General features: G+C 43.0%; 1 protein-coding gene across 4 annotated transcripts in view; it reads right to left on the bottom strand.

The window, feature by feature from the left end:
* Window positions 1–11805: 11805 nt before the first annotated feature.
* The window catches only part of LOC140191041 (coiled-coil domain-containing protein 159-like), a 35853-nt gene continuing 21661 nt past the window's right edge, over window positions 11806–25997 (bottom strand). For 3 of the 4 annotated variants that reach the window (XM_072248105.1, XM_072248107.1, XM_072248108.1), the window contains exons 8-13: window positions 24390–24457; window positions 21036–21112; window positions 17420–17493; window positions 16805–16884; window positions 16106–16167; window positions 11806–12353 (exon numbers count right to left, since the gene is read on the bottom strand). In XM_072248105.1, coding sequence (XP_072104206.1) covers window positions 12339–12353; window positions 16106–16167; window positions 16805–16884; window positions 17420–17493; window positions 21036–21112; window positions 24390–24457 — 376 coding nt within the window. In that variant the 3' untranslated portion in view covers window positions 11806–12338. The remainder of the gene's footprint in view (window positions 12354–16105; window positions 16168–16804; window positions 16885–17419; window positions 17494–21035; window positions 21113–24389; window positions 24458–25997) is intronic. The other variant, XM_072248106.1, reaches the window with a different exon arrangement.

The raw sequence follows: 25997 nt of genomic DNA, 5'->3' as shown, positions 1-25997 counted from the left end.
AATAGTAACTGCTTCTCTGCTCAGTTGCTATCTGACTTTCTAAATGTTTCCAGCATTTCCTGATTAAAATTTTTACAGATGGGGTTGAAAAGCTTTTAATTCTTCTCTGAGACTGGAACAAACAATGAAAGGAAATAGGAACCAGTATAAAGGTATTCAAAGGAAAGCAGCATCCAGCATAAAGGACCCCCACCGTCCAGGACCTGCTCTCTTCTCTCTACTACCACTGGGAAGGAGGTGCAGGAGCCTTGGGTCCCATGCTACCAGGTTTAGGAACAGTTTCATGCATCAGCCTCCTGAATCAGCATAGACAATCTCACTCACCACAGCACTGAACTGATTCCATAACCTGTGCACTAATTTTCAAGGACTCTAAATCATGCTTTATTTATTTGCTTGCTTGCCTGCCGATAAGAGAGATCATGAGGTTCAAATTTCTAGCTCCATGGAACTGGCTACACAGGTCGATGGGCAGGTTAAGAATGCTTATGGAATGCTTGAAGAAAGTGCAAAAATGGGTCTATCTATCATTCGCAAAAAAGACAATGTATGGTGATATCCAAAAAGAAGGAGACTCCTATCTGCAGGCTGAGAATAAACGGGGAAGACATAAAACAAGTAAAGAACTTTTGCTACTTAGGAAGCTGGGCGACATCAGATGGCAGGTGTGACATGGACATCAAAAGAAGAATAGGGATGGCAAAAGACACCTTTACGAGAATGAAGAGTATACTGACCAATACTAAACTAGGCATGACAACCAGCCTCAGAGTACTGAAATGTTACATTTATCCAGTTATGTTATATGGCTCAGAATGTTGGACAATATCTAGTAACATGAGGAAACGAATTGAAGCAGCAGAGATGTGGTTTTTGAGGAGGATGTAAAGAATATCATGGACGAAATGAATATCTAATGAGGATGTCATGAACAGAGCAAACACAAAAAGAGAAATAATGTATGAGATCATGAAAAGGCAACGTAACTTCGTTGGGCATGTGATTAGGAAAGAGGAGTTAGAATGCACGGTAATTATGGGAAAGATTGAAGGGAAGAAAGCAAAAGGAAGGCAAAGACAAATGATGATGGAGACAGCAGCCAGAGAACTGGAGATGAATACCAATGAATTGATCCACTTGACTCGAAACAGGAGTGTGTGGGCCATGGCGGTCAAAGCTCAAACTGGATGTGGCACCTGATGATGATGATTGATGATGGAATACTTGCTTTTATTAGTTGAGGCATTGAGCTTAAAAGTCAAGAGGTTATGTTGCAACTTTATAAAACTCTGGTCAGCCACATCTGGAGTTCCGGTTGCCCCACTATAGGAAGGATGTTGAGGCTTTGGAGAGGGTGTGGAAGAGGTTACCAGGATGCTGCCTGGATTAGAGGGTAATAAATTGACTTTGAACTTGAGGTACAGTATATAGAGATAATAGTTGTGACAGCCATCCCTGCGAAACTTCAACTGTTTTCCAAATCTCCCTGCCCTGCATGATTTGTTGAAAGAGTTGATTTGAAAATTGATTTTTATTTTAACCAGAGCTTGAAGCAGGTGTCATTGAATTTCAAAATGAGTTTGTTGTTCCCTTTGACAGCTGCAATCTACTGTACAGTATCATGTATAGAGGGCCGGAAGGTCGCACAATTGTGCAGCATGTAGAGATTAGTTGTTTTGTGACAGCAGCACAGTGCAAAGACATAAGATTACTACAAATTACTAAATAAATAAATAAATAGTTAAGAGAGAAGTAATGAGATATTATTTGGGGATTCATGGACCATTCAGAAATCTGATGGCAGAGAGGAAGAGCAGTTTCTGAGTCATTGAGTGTGGGTTTTCAGGCTCCTGTACCTCCTCCCTGATGGCACCAAGATGAGGGCATGTCCCGGATGGTGAGGGTCCTTAATGATGGATGTGGCCTTCTTGGCGCACCCCCAATTGAAGGTGTCCTCAGTGGTGAGGAGGGTTGTGTCTGTAATGAAGCTGACTGAATCTACAACCCTCTGCAGCTTCTTGTAATTGTGTACATTGAAGCCTCCATACAAGATTGTGATGCAACCTGTCACAATGTTGCATCTCAGGTGCAGAGGAAAGTCAGACTCCGATGTCCAGGTGACAGCCAAAGTCCATTCATAAGAATTCCAACGGAATATTGGTGACTTGGCCGAGTGACACCACGAGACGTAACATTCTCAAAACTAGGACCCTGTGATTGGCACTAATCTGGCGTCTGCTGATAAAAGTAACACAGAATCTCTGACCCTTTCAAAATAAACTTAACAAAAGCACCAGGAGGCAGCATTATAAAGCAAGGATCACTTAATAAAAACCACAAGGAACCCTAATTAAATAAGACACTCATTAAACAACAATTAACCAATTCAGGTGCTCTAAAACCCTCGGAGCCCAAAGCTGTCTGACTCCTCGCACAAGCCCAAAGAGTTCATTACAGCAATCAGTCAGAATGCTCTCCACTGTACATCTGTGGAAACTTGGGAGAGTCTTTGACGGGTATCAAACCTCCTCAAACTCCTAATGAAGTAGAGCCTTCTTTGTGATTGTGTCAGTATGTTGGGCCCAGGACCGGTACTCTGAGATCTTGACATCTGGGAAGTTAAAGATGCTTACCATTTCCACCACTGATCTCTCAATGAGGACTGGTGCACGTTTTCCTGACTTAAATTTCCTAAAGTCCAAATGGCTGACATTGATTGTGATGTTCTTAATGTGGCATGAAAATAGATTCTTAGGTCCAATGTCCTTGCCAGTTATAGAGGCCACCAAGTTAGTCCCATTAAACTGTATTTGGCCCAAGTCCCTCTAATCCATGCACTTATCTAACTCATAAACACAAAGAAGTCTACAGACATTGGAAATCCAAATTAATGCACACAAAATGCTGCAGGAACACAGCAGGTTAGGCAGCATCTATGGAGGTGAATATATAGTTGACGTATATGGCTGAAACCCTTCTTCAGGACTGAGAAGGACTGGGGAAGACACTAGATAAAAAGGTGGGGGTGGGGTGGGGGAAGGAGGCTAGCTGGACAGTGATAGCTGAAGCCTGGTGGATGGGAAAGGTCAAGGGCTGGAGAAGAAGGAATTTGATAAGGGAACAGAGCAGACAATAGGAGAAAGGGAAGGAGGAAGTGATAGACGGGTAGGAAGAGGTAAAAGGTCAGAGTGGGGAGTAGAAAAGGAGGGGAGAGGGAGGGAACAAGATATTAGGAGGAGAAATCGATATTCATGGCATCAGGTTGGAGGCTAACCAGATGGAATATCCTAATGTCTTTTAAATGCTGTCATTGTAGCTGCTGCAACTACCTTCTCTGGCAGCATATTCCACATACATACCACTTAGATACCCGAGTGAGTTATCATCCCCTAAGGCTCAGCTTTCTTACGCCGTCTCTAAATTTCCGCTCTTTGCTTCTCCTGCTTGTATTCCTCCAATCCCCCTTTAACGAGTTTCTGTTGAATCTGCTTTGACTCTCACCTTTACAGATTTCCACTGATGATGTATGTCTTGCATCGTTGGCTCGGAACTAGCTGATGCTCAGGAAACTTACAAACAGCGCAGTATCTATTTGAACCTGCAAACACAAGGAATTCTGCAGATGCTGGAATTTCAAGCAACACACATAAAAGTTGCTGGTGAATGCAGCAGGCCAGGCAGCAACTATAGGAAGAGGTACAGTCGACGTTTCAGGCCGAGGCCCTTCGTCAGGCTGATAGATGCTATAGATGCTGCCTGGCCTGCTGCGTTCACCAGCAATTTTTATGTGTGTTGCTATATATTTGAACTTGCCTGTTCTTGCTGTATCACAAACACCAGAAAACTGCAGTTACTGGAAATCCAAAGCAGCACACACAAAATGCTGGAGGAACTCAGCAGATCAGGCAGCATCTATGGAAAAGAGTGAACAATCAACATTTTGGGTTGAGAACATCAGCTATCTATTCTTGCCACCTCCCCCACATCTCCTCCTCCACTTCCCCCACATTCCTCTACTCACCCACCCAATAGGGAGTACCTACAGTGGCCATTTAACCTACCGGCCCATATGTTCTGAGGTGTGGAAAGGAACCCTAGCCATCAGAGGAAACCCATGCAGTCACAGGAAGAATGTACAAACTCCACAAGGACAGCAACAGAAGTCAGGGTTGATGTTGTCTCTGGTACTGTGGAAGTCAGTGGGTCTAGTAACTGCACCACGTGCATTGGACAGATCAAGCACACAAACAGGTCTTCAGCCTAATAAGACTGTACTGGGGTCTATACTCTAAAAGTAACTCTTCTTACTCAGTTTCATTGCACACCATTAGTGGAATGAATATAGCACCATATCACTCTATAAGTTTCATACCCATGAAATTATGTTGTTCTTTAGTATCTTGCTCAAATGCTTGAACGTGCATTTAGTAATGTCAAACCTTCTAATCTCAACATCAAACCTCACATCAGAAGTTATTGTGCTCCCTAAGTAATTGAACTTCCATATTGGTTTAAGTGTTTCAATGCTTGCTTTCCGTTTGCATTTAGGCCATAAGACCAAAAGAGACAGGAGCAGGATTAGCCCATTTGGCCCATTGAGTCTGCTCTGCCATTTCATCGTGGCTGATCCAATTTTCCTCTCAGCCCCAATCTCCTGCCTTCTCCCTGTATCCCTTCATGCCCTGGCCAATCATGAATCTATCAACTTCTACCTTAAATATACATAAAGACTTGGCCTCTACAGCTGCCTGTGGCAAAGAATTCCAGAGATTCACCAGTCTCTGGCTAAAGAAATTCCTCCTCATCTCTGTTCTTCAAGGACGCCCCTCTATTCTGAGGCTGTGTCCTCTGGTCTTAGACAATCCCACCATAGGAAACATCCTCTCCACATCCGCTCTACCTAGGTCTTTCACCATTTGATAGGTTCAATGAAGTCACCCCTCATTCTTCTGAATTCCAGTGACTAGAGGCCCAGAGCTATCAAGCACTTTTCATATGACAAGCCATTTAATTATGGAATCATTTTCATGAACTGCCTTTGAACCCTCTCCAGTATCAGCACATCCTATCTAAGATAAGGGGCCCAAAACTTCTCACAATTCTCCAAGTGAGGCCTCATCAGTGCTTTATAAATTTTCTACATTACGTCCTTGCTTTTATATTCTAGTCGTCTTGAAATGAATTCTAACATTGCATTTGCCTTCCTCACCACAGTTTCAACCTGCAAATTAGCCTTTAAGGAATCCTGCCCAAGGGCTCCCAACTCACTTTGCACCTCAGCGTTTTGCATTTTCTGTCCATTTAGAAAGCAGTCAACCCTTTCATTTCTTCTACTAAAGTGCATGACTGTACTCTTCCATCTGCCATTTCTTTGCCCATTCTCCTAATCCATCTAAGTCCTTCTGTAGCCTCTCTACTTCCTCAAAACTACCTGCCCCTCCACCTATCTACGTATCGTCTGTGAACTTTGCAACAAAGCCATCAATTCCATCATCCGAATCATTGTCATACAACGTAAAATAATTGGCATTAGCACAGATTCCTGTGGAACACCACTAGTCACCGGCAGCCAGCCGGAAAAGCTCCCTTTATTCCTACTCTTTGCCTCCTGCCGATCAGTCACTGCTTTATCCATGCTAGAACCTTTCTTGAAATACCATGGGCTTGTAGCTTGTTAAGCAGCCTCATGTGTGGCTTCAAAGGACTTCTGAAAATCCAAATATACAACATCCACCAAATCTCCTTTGTCTATCCTGCTTGTTATTTCTTCAAAGAGTTCCAACAGATTTGTCAGGCAATATTTCTCCTTGAGGAAACTTTGCTGACGATGGCCTATTTTATCATGTGCCTCCAAGTACCCTGAGACCACATTCTTGATAATCAACTCCAACATCTTGCCAACCTCTGAGGTCAGACTAACTGGCCTATTGTTTCCTTTCTTCTGCCTCTGTCTCTTCTTGAAGAGTGGAGTGACATTTGCAATTTTCCAGTCTTCCAGAACCATTCCAGAATCTAGTGATTCTTGAAAGATCATTACTAATCCTCCATGATCTCTTCAGCCACCCCTTTCAGAACTCTGGGATGTACACCATCTGGGCCAGGTGACCTATCTATCTTCAGACCTTTCAGTTTCCCAAGAACCTTCTCTCTAGTTATGTTACTTCACACCCTCAAGTTCCCTGACACCTGGAACTTCCACCATATTGCTGATGTCCTCCACAGTGAAGACTGATGCGAAATACTTATTCAAATTGTCCACCATTTCATTGTCCCGCACTTTTACCTCTCCAGCATCATTTTCCAGCAGTCTATCCTCTCTTGCCTCTCTTTTACACTTTGTGTATCTGAAGAAACTTTGGTATCCTCTTTAATGTTATTGGCTAGCTTACTTTTGTATTCTGTCTTTATTTTACCTTCTTATCAGGTTCTGATCAACCTTTAAGTTGCCTTCTGTTGGTATTTAAAAGCTTCCCAATCCTCTAACTTCCCACTAATCTTTGCTCGATTATATGCCCTCTCTTAGGCTTTTCAGTGCCTTTCAAAAGCACTGTATGTTGGCTTTGACTTCTCTTGTTAGCCATGGTTGTGTCTTTTGGAATACTTCTTCCTCTTTGGGATGCACATATCCTGTGCCTTCCGAATTGCTTCCAGAAATTTCAGCCATTGCTGCTCTGCCATCATCCCTGCCAGTGTTTTTTTGCCCCAGTCAATTCTGGCCGGCTCCTCTCTCATGCCTCTGTAATTCCCTTTACTCCACTCTAATACTGATACACCTGACTTTGGCTTCTCTTTCTCAAATTTCAGGGTGAATTTGATCATATTGCAATCACTTTCCCGTAAGGGTTCATTACCTTAAGCTCTCTAATCAATTCTGGTTCATTGCACAACATTCAATCCAGAATAGCTCATCCTCTCGTGGGCTCAAACACTAGATGCTCTAAAAACCCGGCTTGTAGGCATTCTACAAATTCCTCCTCTTGGAATCCAGCACCAACCTGGTTTTCCCAATCTACCTGCATATTGAAATCTCCCATGACTATTGTAACATTGCCCTTTTGCCATGCATTTTCTATCCCCCATTGTGATTTGCAAACCAAATATCCTACAAAATTAGATATCCTACATATCTAATTAGTTTGCATTATTTATTCTGTCTGTTCCAGTTCCTATTTTTGATATAGTTTTTATTTCTGAACTGAACCTTTGATCTGAAGCACAGCTATGTGCATTTCCCTGTGGCTCCTTCCCTCCTCACCACCCATGTCCTTCACCCACAACCCCCCACCCCCAGAGTTAAAATATCCATAGCGTTTAGGAAAACATCATGAGGATCAGTTTGCCAGGACTGGGGTGCAAGCAGGTGAAACTCAATTCATGATTCCTGCATTGGAGACATTGTCTGGCATTAGGATATTCAGAATCTTGTTTTGACTGCAGTGTACTCTTCCCGCTGCCACACCTTTACAGCCAGGCTTTATAAATGGCCATTAGTCGAAGAGTGTTTAATGACGCTGGGACACATCATCAGTGATGCAATCTGGGGCCATCAGGTGTTCCGGGCCTTTCAACATCAGACACTCCCACGCAGGCGACCCAGCCAGGGCTGATCAGGCCCTGGTTTGTGCCCCAAGCGTTCGTCCACCGGTCACACCTCTTGATCCAAAGCAATCTGACAGCATACTGAGCAGCCTCTCTGACCATCCTGACATTTCCTCACTTTGCAGCCCCCATAATGCCAAGGAGAGAGTAGGTTCTGTATAGGGAGACTTTGTATCATATTAACAAATAATCGTTTTAAGGATAGGGGAAGTAACTGCACAGTATTTTTAATACGTATGGTACTTTTTGTGGAACCATTTTGCCTAGAAACTTAATTTGAAACAAGAAGAAGATTGTGTGTAGATTAGGGGAGGGAAGGTGGAATACGAGTCAATGTTCCCACAGCCTTTCTGTGATCCTGTTTTCACCTTTCAGTGTGGTGGAGCCTTGAGCATTCACGGCTAGGATCACCGTGGTTCACCCGACAGGTTTTCTGCACTTCAGGGAGTGTTCAGCGTTAATCAATGCACTAAAAGTTCTCAATTAACACTGTTTAAACAAGTGGCCATCTCTCTTGCTAACAAACTCAATGACAGATATATTGACCATATTGTCAATGAATGACTATTATTATGCAGTGATTATATTACCTACGCAGGGCCATGGGGGTTTTGTTTCACTGTTAGCCCATGAGATGTGCATGTGCTCCACATGCAGTGACGTTCCCATATTGTTTATTTGGTTCTACCTAAACTGTGCTGGAAGTTCTTCCCACGACTCCTCCCCCTCCAGCATTTGTTGTTTACTCTTCTTGCCATCCTCTCTCCTTTCTCCAAACCTCCACCTTGAAGACTGACTCCGTATACATTTTGAAATCCTTTCCCTTGAATTGTCCTCGGCGAATGCGGTCAGATTAAACAATCTGTGTTTAACTGTGGAGGGCAGCGGAAGCTGTTCATGAGTAGTAACAGTACTGTGGAAACAATCATTCCACCCCCACCCCCCCACCACACCACCCCCTGAAACTGCCCTGCATGTTTAAAGCAACTCAGTAGAGACCAGCCCAGATATTGAACAACGCAGCCTGTATTAAACCATTTTGTTTAACCCTCTTATGACTGTGATTGAGTTCGGGTGTCTACTCTTGGCTGAACATAGTGTGGTGCCTCCTTCTGGTTACACACTTCCACATTTTACTTTAATATAACGCTGCTAGATTTTGGAAAAATCATGGGCATAATTTCTTGTTCTATTTATAAACAGTGAGATTGGTTGGAAATTACAATCCATTTGCCTGAATCAGCAAAACCGCATTTGCTTTGTCTGAGCGAATACGCTGAACAACAATGTTTTTCGGAAGTGTTGCAGGGAAGAAGTCTAAATGGGAATGCAACAAATGTGAAGAGCCCAGGCTTTGTCTTGGTCGCCAATTTTACACCCAAAGTAGAGCTCAATGGCTTTCTTAATAAGGGGAGTCATGCTCCATCTTTGAGATTTAAGTGTATACTTACCACAAATATAACAAGGTATCATGGCTGTTGCAGCATTGGTGAGACATTTTGCTATCACAAATACCCCTGGAAATACAATTACTTTAATATAATATAATACTTTAATATAAGTTTTTATCTGCAAGTTGAGAGGGATAAGGGCAGATCAGAAGTGTCAGTATTGCAGTTGAACAAAGGAGACTATGGAGCCATGAGGGAGGAGCTGGCCAAAGTTGACTGGTCGGATATCCTAGCAGAAAAGACAGTGGAACAGCAATGGCAGGTATTCTTGGGAATAATGCACAAGGTGCAAAATCAGTTCATCCCCTGGAGAAGGAAGGATTCAAAGGGGGGAACGTGGCCACAGTGGTTAACAAAGGAAGTCAGAGATAGCATAGCATTAAAAAAGAAGTATAACAGAGCTAAGGTGAGTGGGAAGACGGATGATTGGGAAATTTTTAAGGAGCAACAGAACTTAACTAAGAAGGCAATACGGGGAGGAAAAATGAGGTATGAATGCAAACTAGCTAGGAATATAAAGGAGGATAGTAATAGTTTTTTTAGGTACGTGAAGAGAAGGAAGATAGTTAAAAACAATGTTGGGCCCTTGAAGAATGAATTGGGAGAAATTGTTATGGGAAACAGAGAAATGGCAGACGAATTTAATAAGTACTTTGGATCTGTCTTCACTAGGGAAGACACAAGCAATCTCCCAGATGTATGGATGAGCTAAGGACATAGGGTAACAGAGGAACTGAAACAGATTGACATTAGGAAGGAAACGGTGATGAGTAGACTGATGGGACTGAAGGCTAACAAATCCCCAGGTCCAGATGGTCTACATCCTAGGGTACTAAAGGAGGTGGCTCTGGAAATTGCGGATGCATTGGTGATCATTTTCCAATGTTCCTTAGATTCAGGATCAGTTCCTGAGGATTGGCAAATAGCTAATGTTATCCCACTTTTTAAGAAAGGAGGGAGGGAGAAAACAGAGAACTATCGCCTTGTTAGCCTAACATCAGTAGTGGGGAAGATGCTAGAGTCTATTATTAAAGATGAAATAGCGGCATATCTTGATAGCAGTGATAAGATTGGGCTGAGCCAGCATGGATTTACCAAGGGCAAATCATGCTTGACTAATCTACTGGAGTTTTTCAAGGATGTAACCAGGAAGATAGATGTGGGAGATCCAGTGGATGTGGTGTACCTTGACTTTCAGAAGGCATTTGATAAGGTACCACGTAGGAGATTGGTGGGTAAAATCAGAGCTCATGGCATTGGGGGGAGGATACTGACATGGACAGAAAACTGGTTGGCAGATAGAAAGCAAAGGGCAGCAGTAAATGGGTGTTTCTCGGAATGGCAGGTGGTGACTAGTGGGGTGCCACAGGGCTCGGTATTGGGACCACATCTGTTTACGATTTACATCAATGATTTAGAGGAAGGCATTGTGAATAACATCAGCAAGTTTGCTGATGATACTAAGCTGGGTGGCAGTGTGACATGTGATGAGGATGTTAGGAGAATTCAAGGTGACTTGGATAGGCTGGGTGAGTGGGCAGAAACTTGGCAGATGGCGTTTAATGTGAATAAGTGTGAGGTTATTCACTTTGGGAGCAAGAAGAGGAAGGCAGATTATTATCTGAACGGTGTGGAGTTAGGTAAGGGAGAAATACAAAGAGATCTAGGAGTACTTGTTCATCAGTCTCTGAAGGTGAATGAGCAAGTGCAGCAGGCAGTGAAAAAGGCTAATGGAATGTTGGCCTTTATTACAAAGGGAATTGAGTACAAGAGCAAGGAAATCCTTTTGCATTTGTACAGGGCCCTGGTGAGACCACACCTGGAGTATTGTGCGCAGTTTTGGTCTCCAGGGTTAAGGAAGGACATCCTGGCTGTGGAGGAGGTGCAGCATAGGTTCACTAGGTTAATTCCTGGGATGTCCGGACTGTCTTACAGTCTTACAGAGGTTAGAGAGACTGGGCTTGTACACGCTGGAATTAAGGAGATTGAGGGGGGATCTGATTGAGACATATAAGATTATTAAGGGATTGGACAAGATAGAGGCAGGAAATATGTTCCAGATGCTGGGTGAGTCCAGTACCAGAGGGCATAGTTTAAGAATAAGGGGTAGGTAATTTAGGACAGAGTTGAGGAGGAACTTCTTCTCCCAGACAGTTGTAGAGGTGTGGAACGCACTGCCTCAGAAGGCAGTGGAGGCCAATTCTCTGGATGCTTTCAAGAAGGAGCTAGATAGGTATCTTATGGATAGGGGAATCAAGGGTTATGGGGACAAGGCAGGAACCGGGTATTGATAGTAGATGATCAGCCATGATCTCAGAATGGCGGTGCTGGCTCAAAGGGCCGAATGGTCTACTTCTGCACCTATTGTCTATTGTCTATTAATGATGAGACACAATATGCTATGCTCATAGAGCATGCACATCAATGTGATCCAAACCGATATATGTGTAAATGCAATGCATAAAACGATGTGTGCAAGATGCTTTTATAGCCTTTCTAAAATCTGTCCTACTGTGCACCATCCACTCTACCTAAGCATGCCCAGGTATGCCTGGACAAGACAGAAAACTTTTCTGTTTACATTGTGGGCAACATTTCAATTGACTTGAATTATGAATCGAAATAACAACTGGGAGATTACAAACAAAATGGTGCATGATAGGGAAATTTTATGGTGATTATCATGATCTGCAGCCCAAAATCTATAAGCTACACTCAAAAGTATTCAGGAATCAAATTTTTTTGTTGTCCAGTGATATTGATTTTATTACCGGTGTTCAAATGAAACTTTGTATTCTCACTGTTCATCCTTGAAGCTATTGTGAACGTACTACTGAAAATTTCTCCAGCTGTGCCATTTTAGGAAGGCCTGTGTATCACTTGATTAGTGTCCAAACGACTTCCTGGTTGCCTTAACAGCACCGATCCATAAACTACCAGGAGGCTCCCAGGAACCAAACTTGCTCTGCACCAAGTGATGCTGATCTCCAGTGGGGTTGATGAAAGCTTTGGAACCTTTGCAAGGGAAGAAAGCAACTGGCTTCCATTCCAGATGTGCCACCCTGTAACCTTGCTGGAGGTCCTTGATGATGGATGCTGCTTTCCTGTGACAGCACTCCACCTAGATTGGCTCAGACGGGGAGGGCTTTTCCCGTGATGGACTGGGCCAGAACCACTATGTTTTCAGTCTTGCATCCTACTTTTATCTTGTATCTGACTGTGCTGTTGTAGACAGTTGGTTCACGGGGATGTTATTAAGGGCAGCAGGTATCGAACACTCACACTCTTTTACCATGTATCACTCTAAACAGAAAGGAAAGTAATGTAGTCAGTCACATGATAAAATTACGCAATGTATCAAAGGGAGTGTGTTTCCCCTATTATCTGTTGGATGGGTGCAAACTGTAAATGTTTAAAAAATGGGACAGCATAGAAATGATTCTTAATCCACTTTGTATATGCTTATGACAGTGCCAAGCAGACCATCATGATTGAAATTTACATCACTAAAGGAATACACTCAACTCAATATGTGCATCCATACTTCATGAGAACCCCTGCTGCTCATCTCACTTTTCGCCTTTAGCTCTCACACATCTGTGGTACATCATGCAGATACTTCATGAGTGTGATGAAGGATTTTGCTTCCATCTTTGGTTTTCAGGCAACGAGATCTGACCCCCTCCCAACCATATGCTGGCCTTAAAGTTTTACTGAATTCCCCTCTAATCTTTCAGCTAATTACATGTAAATTGATTGTCCATTTTATTGACCTCCCTGTTAAAGGAACTAATTGTTTTACCCTTTTTTCTTTCACCTTGAATTATTCAAATGTTGGCTCTATTTGAAATGTATTAATGGAAGATCATAGACTTAGAATTAGGCCATTTGGCCTATTGAGTCTGATTTTCATTGCACATGGTTGATTTATTTTCTCTCTCAACCCTATAACCTTTGGCACCCTTACTAATGAAGAACGTATCAACTTGCACTTTAAATGTACCCATGACCTGGCCTCCACCACCATCTGTGGTAACAAATTCCACAGATTCACCACCCTCTGGCTAAAGAAATCCCTCTTCATCTCTGTTCAATAGAATGGTTCAATCTTTTTCGGTTTTAGGGAGGGGGAGAAAGAAACTTAGAGAGTAATATGTATTCACAAAGTATTCTACTTGCAATATTCTCCTCTTAAATGCAACTAGTCCCTTTACAAGAATATAGCTTGCTTTTTCAGGTCATTTTTTGTATTACCGCAGTATTTTATGAAGGTGGCACTAGACCAGCTCACGGCATGCTAAATGTTGCATTTCACCCAGTTCCTGTTCCCATCAGAAAATCCAGTGGACAAACTGAAGGAGACGGTGGATTTACATTTTGTAGTTACTGTGAAGATTACGATTTTTAACCAAGGATCAATCTGTTGGCATTTGTTGAGACACTTGAAGCTTGTGAAAGGTGCGACAGAAATGCAAGCTTTTCTTTCTAACACTGAACTCTGGAGCAAGCCTTGGTTTAGTGATACCCCCTCTCCTCTGAGCACGAAGGTTCAAGACGCATTGGACATTTTCAATGAGTGAGGGTATAAGTTATGGTTCCAAGTTCTTAGCTGACATCCAGCAAGATAGATGACTCTGTGAATCTCTCTCCTCTTTCCTCACACTTCACCTTGATGTCATAAGGGTTGGGAGAGACTTTGAAAGACAAGAGGTCTCACCTCCCATACAGGTGCTATGCAAGAAAAGTTTGTAGTCCATCCACAGCTTCATGCCGTGGTTCCATGTGAAGGTAGGAAAATTATATGAGCACGAATGTTTAAGAACTAGAATCAGCCATGATTTAAACTGTAAAACAGGAGATTGCAAACTACCTTTGGTTTCTCATCTGGATAATAGACAATAGGTGCAGGAGTAGGCCATTCGGCCCTTCGAGCCAGCACCACCATTCACTGTGATCATGGCTGATCGTCCATAATCAGTATCCAGTTCCTGCCTTATCCCCATAACCTTTGATTCCGCTCTCTTTAAGAGCTCTATCCATCTCTTTCTTGGAAGCATCCAGAGACTTGGCCTCCACAGCCTTCTGGGGCAGAGCATTCCATATATCCACCACTCTCTGGGTGAAAAAGTTTTTCCTCAACTCCGTTCTAAATGGCCTACCCCTTATTCTTAAACTGTGGCCTCTGGTTCTGGACTCACCCATCAGCGGGAACATGCTTCCTGCCTCCAGCGTGTCCAATCCTTAATAACCTTATATGTTTCGATAAGATCCTCTCTCAGCCTTCTAAATCCCAGCGTATACAAGCCCAGTTTCACACTGCAGGAGGAATCTCCCAGTTCCGTTGGCCACATTTAGAACCACAGATACATTGTCCAATAGACAAGCACGTCACTCACTTCCCCACCATTCCCAGCCATAGAACAGCAGATAGATGATTATCTCTTAGTTATTACCCTTTACTAAATCTTTTCTGCCTCCTATATAGGCTAGGATTGGGCACCAGGAAACCTCATATCCTCAGCCATTAAAATATAAAGGTTAAAATTTACAGACTTGTTAAATCCCAGTGTGGTAGGGTATGATATTTTATCCTGTTACATTAAAATGTCAGGAACATAATAATTCCCAGGTAAAGAACTGAATTAGAGTTGTTAACCCAAATACACAAGCTGTGTAATACGAGGTTACACAGCCCAAGATGTAGCCAGGTTCCTGGTTTGTGTGCTGTTTCCTAGGGACTGGGACTTGAGGTTTTGAATAAGGAGGAATTGGGGAGCGTAGGAGATGTGCAGCAGCAGTATAGTCCAGGAAAATGAGTTCATTATACTGACTGAAATACAGAACATGCTGACTATCTGTGAAGAGAGAAAGAGTTAATGTTTCAGTCAAAGGCCCTTCATCAGAACTGGGAATGTGAGAAAGGATGTTAATTACAACTAACATCTTATCTTAGATCTCATGGAGGGTTTTAGGAACAGAGGGCATGGCCTCAGACTAGAAGGATATCCCTTTCGAAAAGAGATGAGGAGAAATTTCTTTAGCCAGAGGATGGTGAATCTGTAGAATTCATTGTTACAGATTATTGGGTGTATTTAAAGCAGAGGTTCTTAATTAGTAAGGGTGTCGAAGATTATGGAGTAAAGGCAGGAGATTGGGGTTGAGGAGGATAATAATACGGCTGTGATGGACATGTGGAGCGGATGCAATAGACCAAATTCTGCACCTATGTCTTATAGTTTTCAACTTGAAATGTTAATTCTGTATTTCTTTCCACAGATGCTGCCTGTCTTACTGAATGTTTCCAGCACTTTGTTATTTCCGATTTGCTTTTCATATCATGGAATACTTTGCAACAGCAAATAAAGTTGGCATGTTCAGAATCGTCCCATGTCAAGATCTCTCTAGGTTTCCTGGTGAGCATCATCTACGCTCAGTGGCCACTTTATTTGATACAACTGTACACTAGGTTGTTAACACAAATATCAAATAAACCAGTTACGTGGCAGCAACACAAAGCATAAAAGCATGCAGACATGGTCAAGAGATTCAGCTGTTATTCAGACCAACCATCAGAATGGGGAAGAAGTGTGATCCGTTACTTTGACGGTGGAATGATTGCTGGTGCCAGACGAGGTAGTCTGAGTATCTCAGAATTTGCTGATCTCCTGAGATTTTCATGCACAACAGTCTCTAGAATTTCCAGAGAATGGTGTGAAAAACAAAAAAAACATTTAGTGAGCAGCAGTTCTGTGGACAAAAATGCCTTGTTAATGAGGGAAGTCAGGAGCGGATGATCAGACTGGTTCAAGCTGACAGTAACTCAAATAACCACACATTACAGGAGCAGGTGTGCAGGACCACAGGTCAAACCTTGAAGAAGATGGGCTACAGCAGCAGAAGACCACAAACACATTCAGTGGCCACCTTATTAGGCATCTGAATTACCAGATAAAGTGGGCACTGAGTGTACGTTTTGTCAGCAATCAAGCCGATAAAAGGGGAGACTGTGTGAGGGAAAGCGCTAGTGAATTCACGTTGCTGAAAGTTCAACTCACATCTGAATCTGAAGCAGTGCAGTTTTCTTCCATCAGTTGTTTTAACACAGTATTGCTACCTGCTAAAGAGAAACAATGCTTTATTAGTAACCTCCATCTTTGTTTAATTGGACACTGTGATATTACCTCACATGTGAGCCTCTTTCAGTTAAATGATAGGTTGCCCTGAGAGCTCTGATGGTCTTTGTTATAGTGGGCCTACTGGTCTGACATTCAGTACCACCACATGGGACAGTGTCTTCACCTACTGAGCCGTCAGAGGGAACCTGTCACTCATTCTGTAAATTGCAATGAGCAGGGAGTTAGTTACAGCTCCTAGAGAGGGAAGATAGCAATGTAATTTCTTCCAGTTCCCTCAATGGCCAGTAGTAGACTAAAGCTCAGTACTATGTGACTGTGGGTGTACTGGCACAATTACTGGCCAGTTTCATCATCAGAAACACCAGCCTTTTGGCTGTTTAGAGTGGTCTTTATCTTCTACCAAAATGGAATAATAATGTAAATAAAATATTGAGCCTCACAACGCTTACATACCAGGAAATACTCTCAGGATAGAGAAAGGATTAGTGGGCACACATTCAAAACCAGACCATAAGTACATTGTTAACGTGTGCTGGCTCCTGCTCCCCTTTCAAATGAGAGGAATCATTCTGAAATAAATTCAATCAAGGTAATAAATTCATCGTTGTTCAGACTGACCTCTCTTGTCAGTAGTTTCGCTTCTGCTGCTGCAGGAACACGGATTCCGAATCTGCTCCTGCATCTCAGCCATAGCTTGTCTATGTAGAAACACAAATGGGGACCATTGGTTACTGACCCGTGTGAGGAGACTCCATGCCCCTCCTGCTCATCATTGCCCACCCCACCCTTTTGGTGTGTTCCGTTTCTCTCCGCTCCTTCTCCTGAATGTGCTGACCGCTACTGATCCTCACTAAATGCATGACGGTGAGTTGGACATTTACATAACTTCTCTGCCAAGTTCAACTCTTCTCTCACATTCCAGAAATGGTCAATAGAGGGGAAGGATCTGAGCAACACAACACAAAGACTGGAGATTGTGCAGATGCTGGAAATCCAGAGTAGCACACACAAAATGCTGGAGGAACTCGGCAGCTCAGGCTGCAGCTCTGGAGAGGTTTTGGGCTCAGACCCTTCATCAGGATCCTAGCAGTTGTTCTTCCTTCTAAACCTGGTTATTCTGTACTGATCAGTATCAGTGCAGTCATTAGGATCGTGGCTAAATCAGAACTTGAACATTTTCCTACCCCTTTCCCACTGTGCCCCTCTCACTTTCACTGCTGCTCTGTCACGTACTTAATGTCCCGTATCTCCTGATCAGTATCTGGTGGCTGTAGCTGTCTGCATCTTTGTATTAGCCTTTCTAGAATCTGGATGGAGGTAAAGATAACAAGATGTTATTTTAATATTCTAATGCCAGTCATAACACCATAAACTGTACCAACAGTCCATCCCATTCGATGTGTGCTTTTGTTAAGATTCGGCATGCCATTTAAAACTTTAACAATCTTCTATAAATAACAGTGGAGAGTATATTGATTGGTTGCGTTACAGCCTAGTATAGCAAAACTAATAACCTTGAACAGAAAAGCCTACAAAAAGTAGTGGATACAGTCCAGTCCCTCACAGGTAAAGCCTCCCCCGCCCCCCCCCCCCCATCATTGAGCGCATCTACTAGAAGTGCTGTCACAAGAAAGCAGCGTCCATCATCAAGGACCTAAGGTACCTAAGGTCCAGGGGGTCAGCGTGGACATGGTGGAGGATTACAAATACCTGGGGAGACGAATTGACAATAAGCTGGACTGGTCCAAGAACACTGAGGCTGTCTACAAGAAGGGTCAGAGCCGTCTCTATTTCCTGAGGAGACTTAGGTCCTTTAACATCTGCCGGACGATGCTGAGGATGTTCTATGAGTCTGTGGTGGCCAGTGCGATCATGTTTGCTGTTGTGTGCCGGGGCAGCAGGCTGAGGGTAGCAGACACCAACAGAATCAACAAACTCATTCGTAAGGCCAGTGATGTTGTGGGGATGGAACTGGACTCTCTGACGGTGGTGTCTGAAAAGAGGATGCTGTCCAAGTTGCATGTCATCTTGGACAATGTCTCCCATCCACTATATAATGTACTGCTTGGGCACAGGAGTACATTCAGCCAGAGACTCATTCCACCGAGATGCAACACAGAGCGTCATAAGAAGTCATTCCTGCCTGTGGCCATCAAACTTTACAATTCCTCCCTTGGAGGGTCAGACACCCTGAGCCAATAGGCTGGTCCTAGACTTATTTCATAATTTACTGGCATAATTTACATATTACTATTTAACTATTTATGGTTCTATTACTATTTATTATTTATGGTGCAACTGTAAAGAAAACCAGTTACCCCCGGGATCAATAAAGTATGACTATGACTATGAATATGACATTCAGGCCATGCTCTCTTGTCGCTACTAACGTTGGGAAGGAAGGAGGTACAGGAGCCTTAGATCCCACACCCTCGGGTGCAGGAATAGTCATTACCCTCAAGCATCAGGCTCCTGAACAAGAGTGGATAACTTCACTCACCCCAACAAAGAGGTGATCCTCAACCTATGGACTCACTATTGAGGACTTCACAACTCAGGTTCTCAATATTTATTATTATTATTATTTAGTTTATTTTTCTTTTTTGTACTTAGGTTCAGGACAACAGTGGAGGCTTTAGTGGCTCTTGCAGGATTACAATCTGATGTGAAGAGAAAAGGAAATGTTTTTAAATCTGCTGCACAGAAGGAGGAAAAATGGATTATTTAAGCAAACAGCTGACACGTTGGCTCGTTAACTGTTGCTGTAGGAATGTCCTGCTCCACCAGTGGAGAAACACTGCATAGATCCAAAGGTCTGATACTCTTCACCGGAGCCAATGCTTCAAGCAATAATAGTGCTTTCCTTCTTGGCGGCGTTCGTACCTCAAGGGGAAATACCCTAGGTTGATGTTCCGAGGGATGGTAGTACAGTGGATTTTGGTTGATTAGGCCATTGGTTAACCAGAACAACTGCTTATTTGGGACAATTCTTAAATCGGGAGAAGATGGCGGCACGACAACAGCGCGCGTGGCCTCTCCGGTGATGAATATCTGTTATCTGTCAAGTGGGGGACCGTGCACAATCCTGATTTGTTGGAGACAGATGTGAGAGCACAGCGGAACATCTGGAAAACTTCTAAAATGCCTGCTTTGCTACCGCTGCTACTGTGTGGTAAACTGGAATCTCTGGAGCTGAAGGCCTCAAAATCCTCGGCTTTGCATGTTTCAGCGGCCGGGGAGAGGTCGAAGGCGCTCGGGAGGCTGTATCGGAGAGGCTGGTCGGAAGCTCGGAGTTTTCAGACGGATGGACTCAGTGTCAGCTGTGGTCGGCTGCTTCCAAGGTATCGGCAAGTTGACGGTGCCTGGAGGTTTATGGCAGGGAGTTTCTCCCTTTTGCCGTCTGCTATCGGGGACTCGGGAGTCAATCGACTTGGGACTTAGAGACTATTTTTTTACTGTGCCTATGGACTGTTCTTCATCAAATTATGGTATTGCTTTGCACTGCTGTAACTATATGTTATAATTATGTGGTTTTGTCAGTGTTAGTCTTTGGTCTGTCTTGTTTTCTATGATATCACGCTGGGGAAACATTGTATCATTTCTTAATGCATGTATACATTTCTAAATGACAATAAAAGAGGACTGAGTGTTCTCATAATCTAAAAAAACAAACAAAAACTGTAAGAGAAAATAGCCAGGATTCCCCTTGTTTACTTTGGACACAGTGCCTCTTAAACACTTTCTAACTAGTGTCAAATGCATGCACTTGTGTAGCTCTCAGACACTACACCGAGTTTAGAGCAAACAGTTGTGTGTTCAAAAAGCAGTGATTTTTGTCACTGATGGTTGACAAGAAATAAGCAGTAAGACAATTCAGAACGGTTTTGCTCACTGCAGTTTCAAGCATTCAGGCTTGGAGGTGCCAGAAATGGCCAGGAATGAAAATCAAATAATTTCAACAAGTTGAGAACTACGAAGAATTTAAAGGTACGAACAATAATCTTAAATGAAAATGAAGATACAGAAACTGCAATTGTCAAAAGCAATGTATGAAGGCAGTCCATTATCTGCACTAAGTGTCTGCATCAATTTTTTCACTTCTGGTTGATCAAAAGAACATGGCAGCTTAATTCCTCCATTGATAACCATAGTGAACTAGTACAATTTTATAGTTACTGTTGTGGTATTGATAGTGTTCTAAATTGTTCTGTATTTCATTTAAATACATAATTTGTTACTCAGTTAAATCAGTAGTTTGGCTTTTTTATCCCTTTGTAACTATTTTCATGAAACTTTGACTAATTGGGACAGCTGTTTAATTCGGCCAAAATGCGCTGGTCCTGATGGATCCCAATTAACAGGACTCCAGTCTATATCAGTCGTGTTAGACTCCCATCAGTTAACACCCTTGGTTTATATTAGAGTCTGTTTAGACACAAACTCAATTGGTCCCTCGTAAACTGCTCTGCTCACTCAAGGAGGATTTGCTGATGGGACAAGGTGGAAAATTGGAGAAATTGATTTTCACCCTAACAGTATTAGTCACAATGGTTTAATTCCTGTCGCAAGGAATCATCAGCCTGGGATTGAGAACAACAGTCCTTTATGAGATTAGCTCCAGTGAAGCTCACTGAGGAATCAATGAGCATTCTCCTTGGATGTGGGTACAGTGCAGGATAGTTATATGACCAACATATGGTTTGTGATGGAGAAAAATCAATACCATAATTTGAAATTCATGGACAGCATTTTCCCCAAATCCTATAGGTAAACAGGGATTTGGATCAATTCCTTCAAAGAAAACTGAGCACAAAGAAGAGCAAATTGAGTAATTATCTTGTTGCTGTACCTGATTGTAGTTCTTTTGGTTCTGTTTGAGTATTTTGCAATCTGTCAAACTACTTACTAGATCATCCTCTTGTACAGCTGCAAGCACAAAGGTAAAAAAAAAGTTAATTTCATTTTAATTCCAGAAGTGGTCAGCATTCTGTGAATCTCGTATCTCTTCACCTTGGGAGGTGGGTAAGGTCTGTGATTTGCTGCTCCGTTTCTGGACAAAGGACCTGGTCTTTGCCTGGTCCCTCCTCCCAGTAACCAAACTGCTCAGCTTGAATGTACCCGTGCTAGCAAAGGTATTTTTTCATCCTCAAAAAGAGGATGGTTCATTCAGTAGTTGCTCATATCCTCACCTGAGCGCATTCTTAAATGTGAGGCATTACAGCGATACTTCCCTTCGGTCTGGTGAATTTAACAGACTCCAGGGCACCATTTCAAACAGAAATTAGTGGCATTCTTCCCAGAATCTTATCTACCCTTCTATCCACATCATTTGTACATAGTAAATCATAAACATGAGAAAGTCTGCAGATGCTGGACGTCAAAGCAACGCACACAAGACGCTGGAGGAACTCAGTAGGTCAGGCATTTCCGGCCGAGACCCTTCGTCAGAATTGAGAAGGAAGGGGAAAGACAACAAAATAAGAAGGTGGGGGGAGGGGAAGGAGGCCAGCTAGAACATGATGGGTGAAGCCAGGTGGGAAAGATAAAGGGCTGGAGAAGAAGTTTATCTGATAGCAGAGAGAGTGCACCATGAGAGAAAGGGAAGGAGGAGGGGAACTGAGGGAAGTGGTAGGCAGATGAGAAGAGGTAAAAGGCCAGAGTGGGGAATAGAAGAAGAGGGGAGGGGTGGGAATTTTTTTTACCAGAGGAGAAATTGATATTCATTGCTTTTACCTCTTTTCCACCTACTTATCACTTACCACAGGGAGTACCGTGTGCAGTTCTAGTCATTTACAAGGATGTTGCCGGAACTTGAGGACCGGGGTTATAGGGACAGGTTGAATAGGTTAGGACTTTATTCCTTAGAGTGTTGGAGAGTGAGGGGAGAATTGATAGAGGTATACAAATGATGAAGGGTAAGCAGCCTTGTGTGCGGCACCTTGTCAAAGGCATTCCGGAAGTCCAAATATACAACATCCACTGCATCCCCTTGACCTATCCTACTTGTAATCTCCTCAAAGAATTCCAACAAGTTCTTTAGGCAGGATTTTCCCTGAAAGAAACTATGCTGACTTTGTCCTGTCTTGTCCTGTGTCACCAAGTACTCCATCACCTCATCCTTAACAATTGACTCCAACATCTTCCCAACCACTGAGGTCAGGTTAACTGGTCTATAATTTCCTTTCTGCTGCCTTCCTCCTTTCTTAAAGAGTGGAGTGACATTTGCAATTTTCCAGTCCTCTGGCACCATGCCAGAATCCAATGATTTTTTGTAAGAATGTCCTTTAAATGTCCCTTAATCTTCCTTTCCTTCCTATACAAGTTTATATGGTCACACAAACGTTATTTTTCTGTATGATGTGAGCTGATAATGAGATGAAATTGCTCACATGACCCAGGCTGCAATGACTGATTCAGTCTGCCTAAGACTTGTTGCATCCCTAATATCTATGGGAAATCAAACAGAGCTATCAACTGATTCAACCTGCACTGGGTTAAGAGTCTAAGGCTTCCAGCCGTACATTTCCCTCCTGATTCCAAACACTTGCTTGGCATAATCATGGACCATGCCCTGGGCTCTATTACCCTGTTGGCAATTTAAAAATTTCAAATATAGAGAATGTTCATAATAAAAATCTATACAAAAGAAGAAAGTATGAAAACTTTATATTCATGGTCATTACATTCCATTGTTAATTGCTTTACACACACACACACACACACACACACACACACACACACACACACACACACACACACACACACACACACACACACACACAGCCATAACTACTTAAATAGGCCCCTGGAGTGATACACCCTTTCATTGTTTGAGGAGATTCAGCCCCTTTACGTACGGTAGTGGAAGGAGCCCCAGGCAGAGGTTCTTCCCCACACAGCCTTTGTGTTGGCTGCACCAAGCTTCAATGCATCCCTTAGCATGTACTCCCGCAGCCTGGAATACGCCAGTCAGCCTTTCTAGACACTTCACTGAGTTGGAAGAACAAGATTCTTTCCTCTCCCGAGCTTATGACCTTTGAGCAGTGTGTTGGTATGTCACCCCGAGAAATCAGAATCCTCTGCCAGACAACTGCTGGGGATGAACCGAGGTGAAGAGCCTTGCACCCTTCTAAACAACGTCTTAGTAAAGAGGTGGGTGCCTGTTTCTTTCCCACCATGGCCACCCTAAGAGCAGCATGTGATGGAACATAGAACAGCACAGCGCAGGAACAGGCCATTCAGCCCACAAATATTGTGCTGAGCCAGCTAAAAACCAAATCAAAAACACCCAAATCTAATCACTCCTATCTACACCATGTCCACACCCCTCCATCTTCTTTACATTCACGTGCCTATCCAAATGTCTCTTAAAAGCCTCTAATGTGTTTGCCTCTACCACTATACCAGGCAGCACATTCCAGGGATCCACTATTCTCAGTAAAAAAAAACTTACCATGCACTTCCCCCATGAACCTACCCTAGCCCCTCTCACCTTCAGTGCATGCCCTCTGGTATTAGACATTTCAAACCTGGAAAACAGATATTTCCTGTCTACTCTATCTATGTCTGTCATAATCTATGAAGCCTCTGTCAGCTCTCCCCTTAGTCTCTGGTGTTCTGGAGGAAGCAACCCAAGTTAATCCAGCCTCTCATGATAGCACATAAACCAGGCAGAATCCTGGTAAACCTCTTTTGCGTCCTCTCCTAATCTTCAATATCCTTCCTATAGTGGAGTGACCAGAACTGTACACAATACTCCAGATGTGGCCTAAGCAGAGTTTCATAAGGTTGCAACATCAGCTTGACCTTTGAACTCAATGCCTCAGTTAATAAAATCAAGCATTCTATAAGCCTTCTTAATGTCTTTATCAACCTGTGTAGCCACTTTCAAGGAGCTATGAACTTGGATCCCAAGATCTCTCTGCTTGGCAACACTGTTAAATACCTTGCCCTTGCATTTGCTTTACCAAGGCGCACACCTCAGGTGTTGGGGATGGCATGTTGTGTGTACAGAAAAGATCTGACTGTGGGGCTCCTCTCACTACCAGCCAAGGGAGGTCCTGGTGCTTGTTGGTGAGTTCAGGTGACGGGACATTCTGGGATTGGGAAGTCCAGTGGTGGTGTTGGTACCTAATTCAGGCTTCACATTTATTGTTTGTCAACCCAATCCACATCACAGTAAGAGGAGGTAAAGGGTACTGACATAGCTTTCTGTTAATTTTCTCTATTTCGTTCCGCAGTGATTCACATTCTTCCCAGAGAAATGTTTTGCTGCAAGAAACAGAGAGAACCGAGTTAACTGCTTGATTCTGATAATTGCACAGAACAATTTACAATCATCACGTGGCAAAGATGTTTCCCCAGATCCCTCAGCTCCTTCTCTTTCATGACTGGTCCAATTACGACAACAAAATATTCAATAGTTACTTTCCCCATCCTTCCCCTAAATGCATCCCAGAAGAGTTTAAACTAGTTTTGCAAGGGGCTGGGAATCAGAGTCCCAGGTCAGTAAGGGAAGGATTGGACCAGAAGGTCGATGTTAGGGAAAGTATTGAGAGGCAAAGTCAAAATAAACTGGGACCTTCTTAGTGCAAGGGGTTTAGATGGGGCAGAATTTGTTAAGTGTATCCAGGAAGGTTTCTTAAATCAATATGTGGATGGTTGAATGAGAGGAGGGCCTGTACTAGACCTGGTGTTGGTTAATGAGCCTGGCCAAGTGACTGACCTTTCAGTGGGTGAGCAGTTAGACAACAGTGACTACAACTCCTTAACTTTCAGGATAGCTATAGAGAAGAATAGATACGGTCCTTGCGGGAGAATTTTAAATTATGAAGGCATCAACAGGAACTAAGAAGTGTTAGTTGGGAACATCTTTTCTCTGGCAAGTCCACATCAGACATGTGGAGGGTGTTTAAAGATCGACTACACAGAGTACAGGAAAAGTATGTTCCAGTTAGAAGGAAGAACGGGGATGGAAAGATAGGAAAGCCTTGGATGTCCAGAGAGGTGATGAACTCAGTCAAGAAGAAAGAGAAAAAGTATATAAAGCATCAAAAGATGAGGATTATAAAGAATCCTGAAAAGAAGTAAAGAAGGGAATTAGGAAAGCCAGAAGGGGCCATGAAAAGTCCTTGGCAAGTAGGATCAAGGTGAATCCCAAGGCATTCTATAAATACATCAAGAGCAATAGGATAACTAGGGAGAGGGTGGGAGCACTCAAGGATAAAGGGGGGGGGGGAGCATTAGCTTGGATGCGGAGAATATGAAAGAGTTACTTAATGAGAACTTTGCTTCAGTATTTAGTAAGGAAAAGGGTGTAGAGGACCAGGAGATCAGTGTTGAATCTATGAATATGTTAGAGCGATTAGAGGTCAAGGAGGAGGAAATGCTGGGCCTCCTAATGAGTATTAAGGTGGATGTCTTCTGGGCCAAATGGGATTTACTCCAGGTTATTGAAAGAGGCAAGAGAAGAGATTACTGGGACCTTGACCAGTATCTTAGTGTCCTCCCCAGCTACAGGTGAGATCCCAGAGAAATGGCGAGTGGCTAATGTTGTACCTCTATTTAAGATGGGAACAAGGGAAGATCCTGGGAACTATAGACCAGTGAGTTTCACGTCAGTTGTAGGGAAATTGCCAGAGAAAATTCTTGGGGATCGGATATATGAGCATTTGGAAACCCATGGCCTAATTATGAAGAGGAAGCTTGGCTTTGTGTGTAGCAGGGAGTATTTTACCAACTTGATTGAGTTTTTTGACAAGGCAATGAGAGAGATTGACAAGGGTAGGGCAGTGGATTTTGTGTACGTGGA

This window comes from Mobula birostris, chromosome 32, assembly GCF_030028105.1.
Source record: "Mobula birostris isolate sMobBir1 chromosome 32, sMobBir1.hap1, whole genome shotgun sequence".
Taxonomy (NCBI): Eukaryota; Metazoa; Chordata; class Chondrichthyes; order Myliobatiformes; family Myliobatidae; genus Mobula; species Mobula birostris.
The sequence above is the reverse complement of the archived record's forward strand: the minus strand, read 5'-3'. Positions and strand labels throughout refer to the sequence as shown.